Raw genomic sequence first — 13,149 nt, forward strand, 5'->3', positions numbered from 1 at the left:
GTCTAGCATCAGTACCTCTTACAAGAATGAATTGATACTAATACAGATGTAACCTGTGACCATTCCTCATCTTCAAACATCACCTGACCTCAGTTTGACCTTGATCTCGTTTTGGACTTAGGTTGCTTTATATCGACAAGGATGCCACCGGGGGCATCAAGCGTTTATTGAATGCAGCTCCTTGTATTTATCTTGTGTTTGTTCTTTCTTAAAGGGTAAGGCAATGATGTTCTTATGTTAATTCAGTCTGCTATAAATATTTGATCAAAATGGTAGCCATTTTGTTTCGATGGTAACAAAAAACAAAATGGCGGATTTATTAGATTTTTAGATACATAATTGAACTGTATTTTCTTATCTCTGTAGAATAATTTCTCAAACTTTTCTGGCTGTAATGAAAGAAATTACCATGTTTTACATCTTACACACACAAGAAATAAATAAAATAAATCTATTTAAAAGGTTATTTGCTAAATAAAAAATTCAGCAGTGTGTAAATGACGTCATAAACACACTAAAATGGCTGCCTCCATGATCAACCATTTTCCTGAATGTCAAACTGCCATATCTTTTTCAATAATGGTCTGATTTTAAAAATTCTTTCAGCATTATGAAAGGCTTGAGGATGGCTTTCATATCAAATTAACTTATTGTCAGGTAGTCTGGCATTGTCAACAAGTAACATACCTACATATATGACTTTACAGTGACAATGAGTGGGGCATTTATGTTGTATGGACACAACTAGTTTTTCCAGTATTTGTGACCCAACATTTTGTAGTATAGCATCGTAGCCTGCTGTGAGTAGTCAGCCCTACAATCTATATTTATAAAGGATCATTTTAATATTATCTTTCCAAGCTCACAGCACAGATGGAAAGGCTGAATGACAAGTCTGTGGTGGCTGACAGTGACTTGAGAGCAGATATGGAGAGATGGCATAAAAACAAGCATAAAGATATGAAGGAAATATTTATTGAAATGGCAGATAGAAATCTTCACTACTATGAAAAGGTTTGTTCTGTCTTATTATGTCTCCCACCACACAGTGGTGTGGGAGACATATTGATTTACTCCTGTCTGTCTGTCTGTCACAAATCTTGTCCGCAATCTAAATCTAACAGTTCTCATCCGATCTTCACCAAACGAACAAAATGTGTTTTGACCGTAAGTCCTCGACCAACATAAGAAAACGTAAGCCTGCATCTGTCATACTTCATAGGATGATTGATTATGGTCTTTATATGACCCCAATTACTTTTGGCTGTCGAACATGAAGGTCACATTGCCTTTGAAAATGTAGAGAAAGGCTGGTAATGTTATATACAGTGAAATACTGATCGCTCCAGGTTGTGAGGGGATGCTTGATTTATCCAAATGTAGGAAATACAAGGAATAACAGCTAGGGACCAAATGAATGTGCCTGTGTACTTGGGCGATCGGTGCTAGAATGAGCCTAGGTGCTCAAGTGATAAATGCTAGGGTGAGCCTGGGTGCTTGGGTGCATCAACGCTTGAATGAGCCTGGGTGCTCGGGAGATAGAGCTTGAATGAGTCTGAGTGCTCGGGGGATTGACGCTTGAATGAGCCTGGGTGCTTTGGTGATCGACACTTTAATGAGCCTGGATGCTTGGACGATCAACTCTTGAATGAGCCTGTGTGCTGGGGGGATCGATGCTAGGGTGAGCCTGGGTGCTCGAGCAGTCTACGCTTGGGTGAGTGGTGTTTCACCAAGGGTTAGAAAAAAGATTGAAAATACAAATGGAGGCAGCAAAGTGTGTTGTAGAGAAAGGCAGGAACATGATTGAAAATATACACAAAGGCTTCATAATGTTAATTAAGCTAGTAAATAATTGAAAATATAACATATAGAAGTCTTAATTATTGAAAATTATGGTAGAAAAATGATGGAAACTGTTGACAAATGCTGTATGATACATATACATCTGTTGAACATTACAGTAAAATTAAAATATAATGTGTATTTTTAGTGTTTGAAGTCATGGGAAGATGCGATACGAGCTATTCAATGCCGGGAACTAGAAACAACAAGCTGTGATACAAAAGATGAAGACAAGGATGAAGTTTCTTTAAAACATACAGAAAGTACTGAGACTGATAAAACAGCATCTGACCTCAGTTAAACTGTCAACGTGTCTATTATAGTGGTCAAAAGTAAAAGTACTTGTTTGTGAACATACTCAAAAGCATATCTGTACTTCAGTTCAGTGTAAATTCTTCCCACCCAGTGAAGTTGAAAGAGTATTTACAAACAGTATTTTAAAATTTGATGACGATTGTACATAAAATTATTTATTGAAACAGAGGCATATGGAAAAAATAAGTGTGGTTTGAGGAATGTTTGGTTATTGATTACAGTTCCCATAAATATAATATAATTACCTCCCTTGTCACCAGACAGGCTGCAGTTATTTCTTCCAAATGCAACTGTAAAAATTGTGGACCAGTGCAATATTTGCTGTGTTTTTAGGTATCGAATTTTGTACTTTAAATGTCATGCTTTCTACTGCCAAAATAGAACGTGTAAATGTACACTTCTTTTGACTGTCAATAACCATTACCCTGCACACATTAGTGACATTACAGGGACCAGATTCATTCATTTAACCATATTTAACCTTTGCTCAGTGTCTTTAAATTCAGCAATCATACATATTTCATAACCTGTTCCTGTCTTTTGTACATTTGAACTTTCATGAAACATAATTTTTAGGAAAACTTCATAGGGAATTATTTTCTCTAAATATATACTTGTAACATTTGTCATTTTTGCTTAGAAAATTTTAAAATATTTTTAAGTTCTTGTGTAATCACAATGATGTAAAAAAAATAGACATTCATATAGGAGCAGGTATAGGTCAGTTTTAACTTATACTGTAAAATCATTTAATTTTCATGGGCATGAAATTTCATGGTCTTGGTCAAAACGGCAATTTCATGGGGATATGAATTTGTGAATTTCAACTTTTGAACATAAAATGAATGGGAATTTTACTTGTTTAATGGGATTAAAATGAATTTCATGGATTAGCTGAAACACGAAATCCATGAAAATTAGTCCCCCACGAATATTGATGATTTTACAGTATGCAGAAAGTGCAATTTTTAGCAATATCAAATATATATAATTATTCATAGTGTTCTAAAGAGTAAAATAAAAATACAGATTTTTAAAAGTGATGTACAGATTTATTTGTTTAAAAACACAAATTTAGAGGTAGACCTAGTGCAAACACCGTTAAAGAGGTCCGTTGTTGTAACGTTACTGTCTCCCCCTCAAAATGAAAGTCTATGATCATATATTGACTTGTTATAGTCCTCAAAATCTCAACATTGTTGGGGTTTTCTTCTGGTGTGTTACATTTAAGGGTTTATTATGATTATTGAGCTATATCTGGAATTTGGCTGTGTGCAAAATTACTCGTATTTGTGTGTCAACACATACATACCATACATGTAGTATATTAGTACTCTTAATATTGCCAATGATAGACTTAATATCTTAATATGAGATCTTTCTGCACTGTAATTGTTATTCATATTGTTGTACACAAATAATATATTAAAAGTCCCTCATTTTTAGTAAAAATACTAGACATAGGACTGAGTGAATTAATGATCCCTAAGTGTATATTTAGTAGAATGGAAGTGTAAAATACTGTTATAAAGCAAGGGTTGCATAACTGTATAAATGTATAGACAGAATAAAGTTACATGTGCAATAGTATCACAGATAATTGTAAAACCTTTAATGTAGATTTGTTCATTATTTATGGCATAAATGGTTGTATGTATACTGCATTTTAAATAATGTTTTTAGATATTTGAATAAAATTCATAGTCATGTTAATTTATTCTAGGAGGTTGTAACACAAGAGATTTCATAGAAAATTTGATTCACTTATAGAATCTGAAGGTACTAAAATAGAAACATCTGTAAGTTTGTTTTGGTGATTTTGTTAGTGTAATCCATGTTAGTCAGTTGTGTAAAATTGAATTGCACCTGATTATAATATAACTTTTTGTTACTTTTATTTCATTTATTATGAATTTGTTAGGAGTTCTGTCCAATAAAGATGTTGGGTAGAGACTACCTCCCTTGAATAACTGGTAAACACTTGCAGGATAGTTAGCAAATGATCTATAAAATTCTAAACAAACTTGTCATATTCAACCATACATGTCAAGGTTATTGTTTAAAAAGACAGTGTTCCTTATAACTTATGAACAGAATGTCACACTGTCTTGAAAATATTTGCTCCAGTAAGATGATAGCCAGGGGAGATAAGTTATGCAATGTTAAAGTCATTTATAAACTGAATTGTCTTCCTTTTATATTGAGAAACTGACCAAAAAAGACATACAAATAAAGGTAAATTTTATTTAACGTCACTTTGTGAAATAATGAACATGAGCTCTGTAGAGCTTTTTTAGCAACCCTGTTTCAAAAACAGTTAACCAATTGTACCTTACCCCCAGCAATTTGCTGGTACCCATTTACAGCTGGGTCAGATGAGGCAGTTGTGATAAAGTACTTTGCCCAAGGACACACTGCAGTAGGAGTAGCAAGGAATTGAACCCCGGGCCTTCACCTCTAGGAAAGCGTCTTAGCCCTCTCGACCAGTGCGTCCACTGGTTGCATGACATGAATACAAGTAAGAAAATACAAACAAACAAGTCCATCCACATTCATCAGGATTCCACCAGTTCAAATCCTGATGTAAAAGCCATTTTGGCAAAAATTGCGATATTGAATGACAACAAAATCAGATGATTTAACAAGAGGTGGAGGTATCTAAAAGCTGTTTGTGCAGGGAATACTCAGATACTTTAACATTTTTATGTGTCTGCTTAAACTTTAAAACCTCATTTGAATACATGTACATATAATGTTTTATCAATGTGCATCTTTTACTCTTACAAAATTACAATGCTTTCAATATCCACCCCTCTGATTCTTAATAAATCCCTACATGTATGTGTATGTTAATAAAAGTATTCAAGCTGTCCATTATTTGTGTTTGAAGACTCCTAATAAAGAACTTTGTTAAGCGTTCAAGCTTTAAAGTAGTTACTGTATGCATATTTGGACAAAAAATGATATATGATGTAGAGTTTAATTTCACCTAGTTTTTTACATAAGAATAAAGTTTTGATATCACTGAAGTTGACCTTTCAGGACTATGTGAAATAAGACATTGTAAACTTTATTTTATCAAGAAATATGACATTTTGTAAAGAAATATGAAAATGAAGCATTTAGGTGTGATTTCATCATTTTAAACTGATCAGTTTTTCCCAGTCTTCTTTATATTTTAATAATGAATATCACATTTTGTCAGTTTACGAATTTTTAAACTATCTATTTAAGAATTTAGTTCATGAAATGGATTAAAAACATGGTTATTAGTAATTTATATAATTATTATGCACCAAGCTTGTTCATGACAGTTATGCTGTATGTATGTTCATGTATATACATTGTGTATGTATAACCATATCATTTGTACCTGAAGTTGTTGCTGAGTAAACTTTACATTTAAAACCAAATTTATATGGTTGTTTTTTTTTTTTGTGAACTTAGGCTGTATAGGTTTTGTTTTCTAAATGTATGAAACGCATATTTCATCTGACAACTTCATTAATTTTTTTGATTTCAAAAACCTGTTGTTACATTGATAATTTCGAATACTTTTCATTACATTGTCTGAACTTAGTAATAAAATGGACTGGATAGTTTCTACAAGTTTTGGAATTCTTGTTAAACTGTAATAAAGTGTTTCTGTTGTATGCAAGGCTTAATTAATTAAGGGGCATATTGTTTTGTCAAGCTTTATAATCGCAGTAATTGCCTGTGGCCAATACGTGACCTTCACACTGAAAATGGTTTCCAGTCAGTAAACTGAGAGTGTTTGTGCCTACAGTGATCAGACTGTTAATGGGGAATGCCTGTAGTCACTAGGTGATGCCTATTGTTTTGAGGTTACAAAGCCATGGTCACAATGACATTGAGCCTAAACAATAGCTTGAATACATTTAGGCCCATGTTATCAACTTTTATAGCATTAATGCCTGTGGTCAAAAGATGACCTCGAAAGGTTTTTGGTAGTAAGGTGATAAGTCAAGGTTACAGTGACCTTAAGACTATCAAATATCATAGGATGATTACCTATGATCATTAGGTGAATCCCATTAGTTTGGGAATCTCTAGATCAAATTTAAATGACTTGGTTATCTAATGACAAAACAGTTTCTTATCAATAGCTAGGAAATGCCTGGGCCATCAAGGTCAAAGGTTAATATCACAATGACCTTGGGACTTACTTTCACTTATGAATGCCAAACTTCATAGTATGATTGTTTATGGCCAGAAGCTGACCACTCTGAAAGTCTCAGCATATCTGATACTGAAAATTATCTACCTGGTTACGTCGGACATGCAACCATAGGGGATTTGGAAGTGGGGCATACTTGTTTAACAAACAGCCCTTGTTTCCACTCAGTAGCTCCTATCAAATTGTACTGCGAAACTAGACTGATTACAAGAAACCATAGGGTCCTTATATCTGGCTCATAAGACTTTAAAGTCAAATGAAACTTCATACATATGATCAACACAAAGATTTTCCTTGGATGAACAAAGTTGAAGCAACCATGCACCTATCAAATCCATCTGGTCATTTTATAAAAGGAAAGTCCCATCTCCCGTCACATCTGATTTATTTGGCTTACATTTTCCTCTACATTTAGAGAAAAACCCTTCTACAACAAAATGTCTACTTTCATTTGACAAAGCGTATTTGTAGGAATTAGTAATATTTAGTGATAGTTCTAGTTCTACTTGCTTAGATTACTTTTTCCCTACCTCTGCATATTGTGGGCAAATTGTAAATGTCAATAGACTAGTAAGAACAAATGTTAGGTGAACTACCATCTCTTGTATAACTACAGCAACGTGTTAAAACTAACAAACCACTTTTTTTCTCAGATGAGAAGTGTCCATAAGTTATGGCTGGATAAAGGCAAAGCGATAATTTTTCCAATTATGGTCAAGAAATTTTCGTGTTAATCTAAAACCTGTCCAATATTGCACAGTACTGAACCTTATATCAATAGTATCGGGATTAAGAACTCGAAGATTGAGTCCACTTAATCCCTGTTTTGACAAATTAGAGATAAAGTTCCTACTTGACCTCGATTTAAAACCAAAACATTACAAAATCAAAATACAGTGTTATCACAGTGGACAGTTATCTTGAGACTGATTTGTTGAAGTAGAGAAAAACGTACACTATTACAGTATCTAGTTTTAGAAAGCTGTCGGTACCAACCACTTGTTAAATTAAAACAAAATATATGTGCTAGAGACAGTTTTTCAGAGAGATTAAGGGTGGATTGAGATGGGAAGGACTCGGCATCCCCCTCCTTCAGAAATTCATCGAGCATAGATTTTAATAGCCTAAGCTTCAATCATCTCGGAGAACTTTTATATATAAGTACTTGACCGTTATTTTTTGTCCCTAAAAAGAGGCATATTAACGTCGAACCGTTCCGACGCTCCGTCTGCCGGTCTGTTCTTGTCATGACTTTGGGGGACGGATACGTATATCATTCGTCAGCAGGTTGTAAATATTTGGCAAAAATGGAAACATGTTACACTGAAGAATCTTGCTACACAAGACCATTTCTATTGCTAGATGCAAGATGCGAAACGCTGTTTTACACAATGATATGAAAAAATACCCGTAGAGTTTGCAAATTGTTGTAAAAAGAAATGGTTTAAAAGTTGGCATCTCTAATTTTGACAGGGATAAAGTTCCATACTCTTGGTGCACAGTATATTTAAAGCTCCAGTTGCCATACATCACGTTTCTAGCATATCCAAGATATAGGATGGTGAATTATCATGCATGTCATACAGTTGCGGGTCAGAACTTTACTGTGCTTTGTAATTGACGGGTAGTCAGTGGAGCTGCTTCTGTGATGGTGTTGGGAATACAGCTTTATAATGCCTTATAGTCGCCTTATGGAGAGGTAATCAGGCAGTTAACAAGGTCTTTAGAAGCATCACTGGTTAGTGACCAAGCCTGCGTGGTTGTGCATACTCAGCTCTGCACACAGAATTGACCTGTTATTTGTATCTAACTCTGCACCGATATTCTTCACATAATTTGTTAATTTTAACAACAGTCACTGACTCACTAAAACGTCTATAATGTGTCAGGAGTTATGCCCTGATGTAAACAACATTACTTCTGTTTTATCTGCAGTACGTCCAGGAGGGTGCGAGGCAATCCTCAATACAGTGAACGCCCCACTGCTAGTTAAAGCTGCAGCTGGCTTAATCTTAGAAGTTGATGTCGTCAGAGTAGACCTGATAGAACAGTCGGCTGCGTCTGCATGTTGCAACCATAAAAAACTTTCACATAACTATGGTATATACGAGCTATCATAGGATAGGGGATAGACTGCAGACTTTTATACTTGACATCTGTAATAACTCGTCAAAGACTTTACAGTGGTATTTTTGTACAGAAACCTGAACCGTATAATATGAAATTAAGATTTAGCTTCAAAATGCTTGGTAAGTTTAGACAAGATTTTATGGAACTGTGCAAATATACAGAAAACTGCATATGTTCATTGCTGTGGCTGCCAAGCGTAAAAAGCTTTTATCTATATTACACATAATTTGAAATCAGTACTTCGAGAACACCTGCATACCGACCAGTTTCGTTTTAACTGCTCCGTCATACCGAGTTGTAAAACAGAATATTTTGATATTTGACGAACACTTGCTTAAAAACTCGTTATTTAAAGGTTGTTCTTTAAATAATTTTTACGTGCCAAGAAACCTTGTAATGTTGCTTAAAGAGGTTAGATTGATCCAAATTTTGTTTTATACAGACAAGCACGATTAACAAACTAGAGCAAAAATTTGCAGAAGTAGAAATACCTTTGTCGTTAAGATTTTTACATGGTCGAGGCTAATTTATCAAATACAATCTACAGTTTTGATCAACATGTGCACGTATGCTAGATAACCTCTGTTTTCACAAAATGGCATAAATCATCTACAGATCTACAGGTCTTCGTGAAGCAAAAAAAAATCATTTGTGAATTTTGGCAAAAGAAAACTAAGTCTGACAAGCTTGCACAGAACTCTAACGTCATTGACAACTTACGTAAATAAAGTTTTCAACTTGTGAAAGTAATTTGAATGTGAAAAATCGATCGTGTTTTCTTTTTTTTTTTTTTCAAACTGTTGATGGCCACCGCTGATCATCAGATGTCGGCTTAAATAATTCCAAATCGTATTTACGTTTTTTCCCCTGTTCTTCGCGGATATTACCTAGCGGTGTTCTTTCTTCAAATAATTTTAAATAGTAACATTAGTTATCTGTAAATTACCATGACAAACGTATACGATACTGCGATGTATACCGATTCCTGTTTGTGTGGTGATCGTGTGCTTGACCCGACTCCAAATAAATAGACCCTTAGTAACAGCATTCGACAGAATGTGTGGTTGCGGAGTTGGTATATAGAAAACATTTTGTCCCCTCCGTTCGACCTGTTTCGCGTCCGCTTTATTTTAAATGGACTATCTTGAACACTGTGCATATTTCATTGTCAGGTAAGGTTCAGTACATGTGCAAGAGATAAGAGTTGTCCTCAAGTCGACCCTACTGTACTTCTCTTTTCCGTTTACGGCTACTTAAAATCATGAAAATGGCGAATGTGTAAATACAAAATTGGCGCGAGTATTTAGTACATGTGACTATTTACAGTAAATCTGTTTTGTGATCAGAAGGTTCTTGTTATACGTACGGAGGACGGTTTCGCTACAAGTGACATTTGCTTTGCTAGAGGATTGAGGTAGCTCTACTCAATACTCGTAAAAACATACACTCAATAGTCAGTATTAATACCAGTATTATCGATAAGGTTAATTAATCCAGATAATTTTGATGAATACCAATACTTCAAGTGTCAGATTGGAGGCCTGTCTTAGATCACGAGAGGGGATCCAACATATGTATTCCCAAATGGGCACCGCTTAAAATCATATGTTGTGCTTCCGGTAGTACATATGTGGTAAAAATTTCGCAGATAAATACGTGAGATTTTTATTTGTGATTGAATATCGTGAAAATGACATTGTTTTGCCAAAAAATCGCGATGCAGTGCAACCGAGTATACATTACCTAGCATGTTAGTGCATTTACCTTACCTGTATTTGTAGAAATGACGGAGAAAAACGTATCCTCCGTGAAGCGGTATGACTGAAAATTAGCAACATTTATATCACCAGATGGAAATATGTTGTTTAGTTGCCCTGCGCCTGCTTAATTTTGCCCTTGCAACCTTCCGTATGTCACATCATTCCAAAAATTATATACATGTGTATGAAAGGGATAATTTATAAACGAGCACAGCTTTAAGCTTATATTAGATATTGTAGAACATTTTCACTCAGGAGTCAACGCATCTCTCCTAAGTCCTGTGAATGTCGGAAATATACATGTATAGTTTGGTATATATAGTATATTAGTTGCCGATACGGTCTGCGTAATTATATTTTCTTGAACCTAGTGTTCTTTTCATGTTTGCTTTACCCGTTCATGTGCGCCTCTCTATATATCTTCGGCGGTATTTTGCATCGTTAACTGTGGAAATTGTCTGTCTGTGAACTGAGTCATAGAGCAAAATATCTGTCTCGGCGAACGGACTCAAAAATAAAATGTAATGAATACTTTACGGTCAGAGTGTTTCAGGAGGTATTTTGGTTTGCCCGACACAGAACTACTGGCCCAGCCTCTCCACTACATGTACATATGATATTGTGGACCTGGCACTTACTTGTGTAAAACTACTTTGTTACATGTATACCGCAACTCCACATTCTAGGCCTATCATAGTTTGTGGGAGGATATACTGCAAGGTACTCGGTCATATAATCAGAACATAGCTGCGTCTGGTAGGTAACTTAATCAAATTAAGGGCCCAGGACATATTTCATAATTAAATGACCATGCTCAGTTATATTCACACAACTTTTGACTGAGTACCTTGCAGTATATCCTCCCTCCTATATTGCCACAAACTATATACCGGTAGGTCTAGCTTGCGAAGTTACTGCGTGGTTCAACACAAGTAAGTGACAGGTCCACAATATCTAATGTATTGGAGCGGCCGAGCAAATAGTTCTAAATCGGGCAAACCAAAATTACTTTCTGAATAGACCCTAAAGTATTTATCACATTTTATTTTCGAGTCCGTTGCCCGAGACACAGATATTTGGCTCTATAACACAGTTCACGTACATGATTCAAAGGCACAATTTCCACAGTTAACGATGCAAAATACCGCCTAAGATATATATAGAGGCGCACATGAACGAGTAAAACAAACACGAAAAGAACACTAGGTTCAATACCTTTTAATTACGCAGACCGTATCGGTAGCTAATATGCTATACACCGAACTATACATGCATATTTCCGACATTCACAAGTCAACAATCATAAGCAACACATAAACGCCTTCGGATTTAGGAGAGATGCATTGACTCCTTTGTGGAAATGTTCTACAGCATCGTATGAAAGTTAAAGCTGTGCTCGTTTCTAATATGTTATCCCTTTAATATACATATATATACTTTTTGGAATAATGTGACATATACTTGGCAAGTATTTCCAGTTCGTTTCTGTACCCAGGTACCATTTAAGCTCAAGATCTGTGGAGTTCTAAAAAGTCTAATGCACCACATATGTAGCCCATACACAACATATGTATCCCATTCGGTTTTTCGCCCCAAAACATTTTTCTAACAAAGTGATCACCATAATTTTCTTTCTCTGGGTGGGGTTTTGCATACGGAAGGTTTCGAGGGCAAAATTTAAGCAAGCGCAGGGCAATTACAACATATTTCCATCTCTTGATAAAAATGTTGCTAATTTTCAGTCATACCGCTTCACGGATGATAAGTTTTTCTCTGTCATTTCTACAAATACAGGTAAGGTAAATGCACTAACATGCTAGTTAATGTATACTCGGTTGCACTGCGTCGCGATCTTTTGGCAAAACAATGTCATTTCCGTAAAATCAATCACAAATACAAACCTCACCTGTTTTTCTGCGAAATTTTTACCACATATGTACTACCGGAAGTACAACATATGAATTTAAGCGGTGCCCATTTGGGAATACATATGTTGGATCCCCTCCCGTGTTAGATAGACGATAACATTGTCTAGTTTATAAGAAAATGAAGAAGCAGATTTGAAACATTTAGGATGTCTGTCTCAGTATTTGACTTATCCGTCAGAAATGTTTTTTATACTGAAAGATAATACATTTACAAAAAATAATGAGAAAACTGTTAGAAAATGAATGTTAGTATTTGAATTTTTTAACATCACAGCACATTTACTACAAATTTCTACAGATATTTGAAATGTTGTCTTCGTAGCTTACGGCCTACTTTATAAGTTATATCACTTCACCTCCTATATTCGTTGCAAACACAGCTATCTTTGAGTAATGCTAAAACAAATTTGATGGATTGCGCCAATAGATCTTTCTTCTTACTTGAAAGTATTAATCCTACGACGAGTTACAGGGTCACCCGTGATTTTAGTGCTTAATGCATTTTTGTTTGAAAAGCAATTAATAGAAGTTGAAAAAGAGAAGTTAACTGAAAAGCAAATTTTGCCAACTCAAAGGTCACAAATAAATTATCCAGTGATAACTCGAATAAGACATATTATCTAAAGTTGAAAGATTATGTTGGGCAGATATAGAAGTTTTGGGCTAACCACTGGATATATCAGTATTTACAAAATATTGTCGCGCGAGGATAAGATTTCGTAACCTATATAAGGTAAGAGAACTTTATTTGACAAAATCATTCTAATTTCTGAGGGATTTTGCATCAACCTTTTTCATTCATATAAAATTTTGTTGTATTTTCTGTACTGAAAAAAAAGTAACAACAATGATGAGACTTAGTTCAGAAGTGTTGTTTCATTTTAGATTTTGAGACAGGGTGGGGACATGTTTTGCAGTGTATATCACCCGATCTTTATGGTTGCGGACTTGAGTTGAGAACCTTTTTGTTATTAGC

The 13,149-nt window shown here is 35.0% G+C and overlaps 2 protein-coding genes across 2 annotated transcripts in view; both read left to right on the forward strand.

Annotated features, from left to right (window-relative positions):
* The window catches only part of LOC123525170 (sorting nexin-30-like), a 45,274-nt gene extending 39,508 nt beyond the window's left edge, over nt 1-5,766 (forward strand). The window contains exons 9-10 of the mRNA XM_053539649.1: nt 862-1,014; nt 1,991-5,766. Coding sequence (XP_053395624.1) covers nt 862-1,014; nt 1,991-2,143 — 306 coding nt within the window. The 3' untranslated portion in view covers nt 2,144-5,766. The remainder of the gene's footprint in view (nt 1-861; nt 1,015-1,990) is intronic.
* Nucleotides 5,767-12,632: 6,866 nt separating this feature from the next.
* Nucleotides 12,633-13,149, forward strand: part of LOC123525169 (solute carrier family 4 member 11-like) — a 37,691-nt gene continuing 37,174 nt past the window's right edge. The window contains exon 1 of the mRNA XM_045304001.2: nt 12,633-12,906. The gene's annotated coding sequence lies outside the window, so the exon portion shown is untranslated. The remainder of the gene's footprint in view (nt 12,907-13,149) is intronic.

This window comes from Mercenaria mercenaria, chromosome 3 (assembly GCF_021730395.1).
Source record: "Mercenaria mercenaria strain notata chromosome 3, MADL_Memer_1, whole genome shotgun sequence".
Taxonomy (NCBI): domain Eukaryota; kingdom Metazoa; phylum Mollusca; class Bivalvia; order Venerida; family Veneridae; genus Mercenaria; species Mercenaria mercenaria.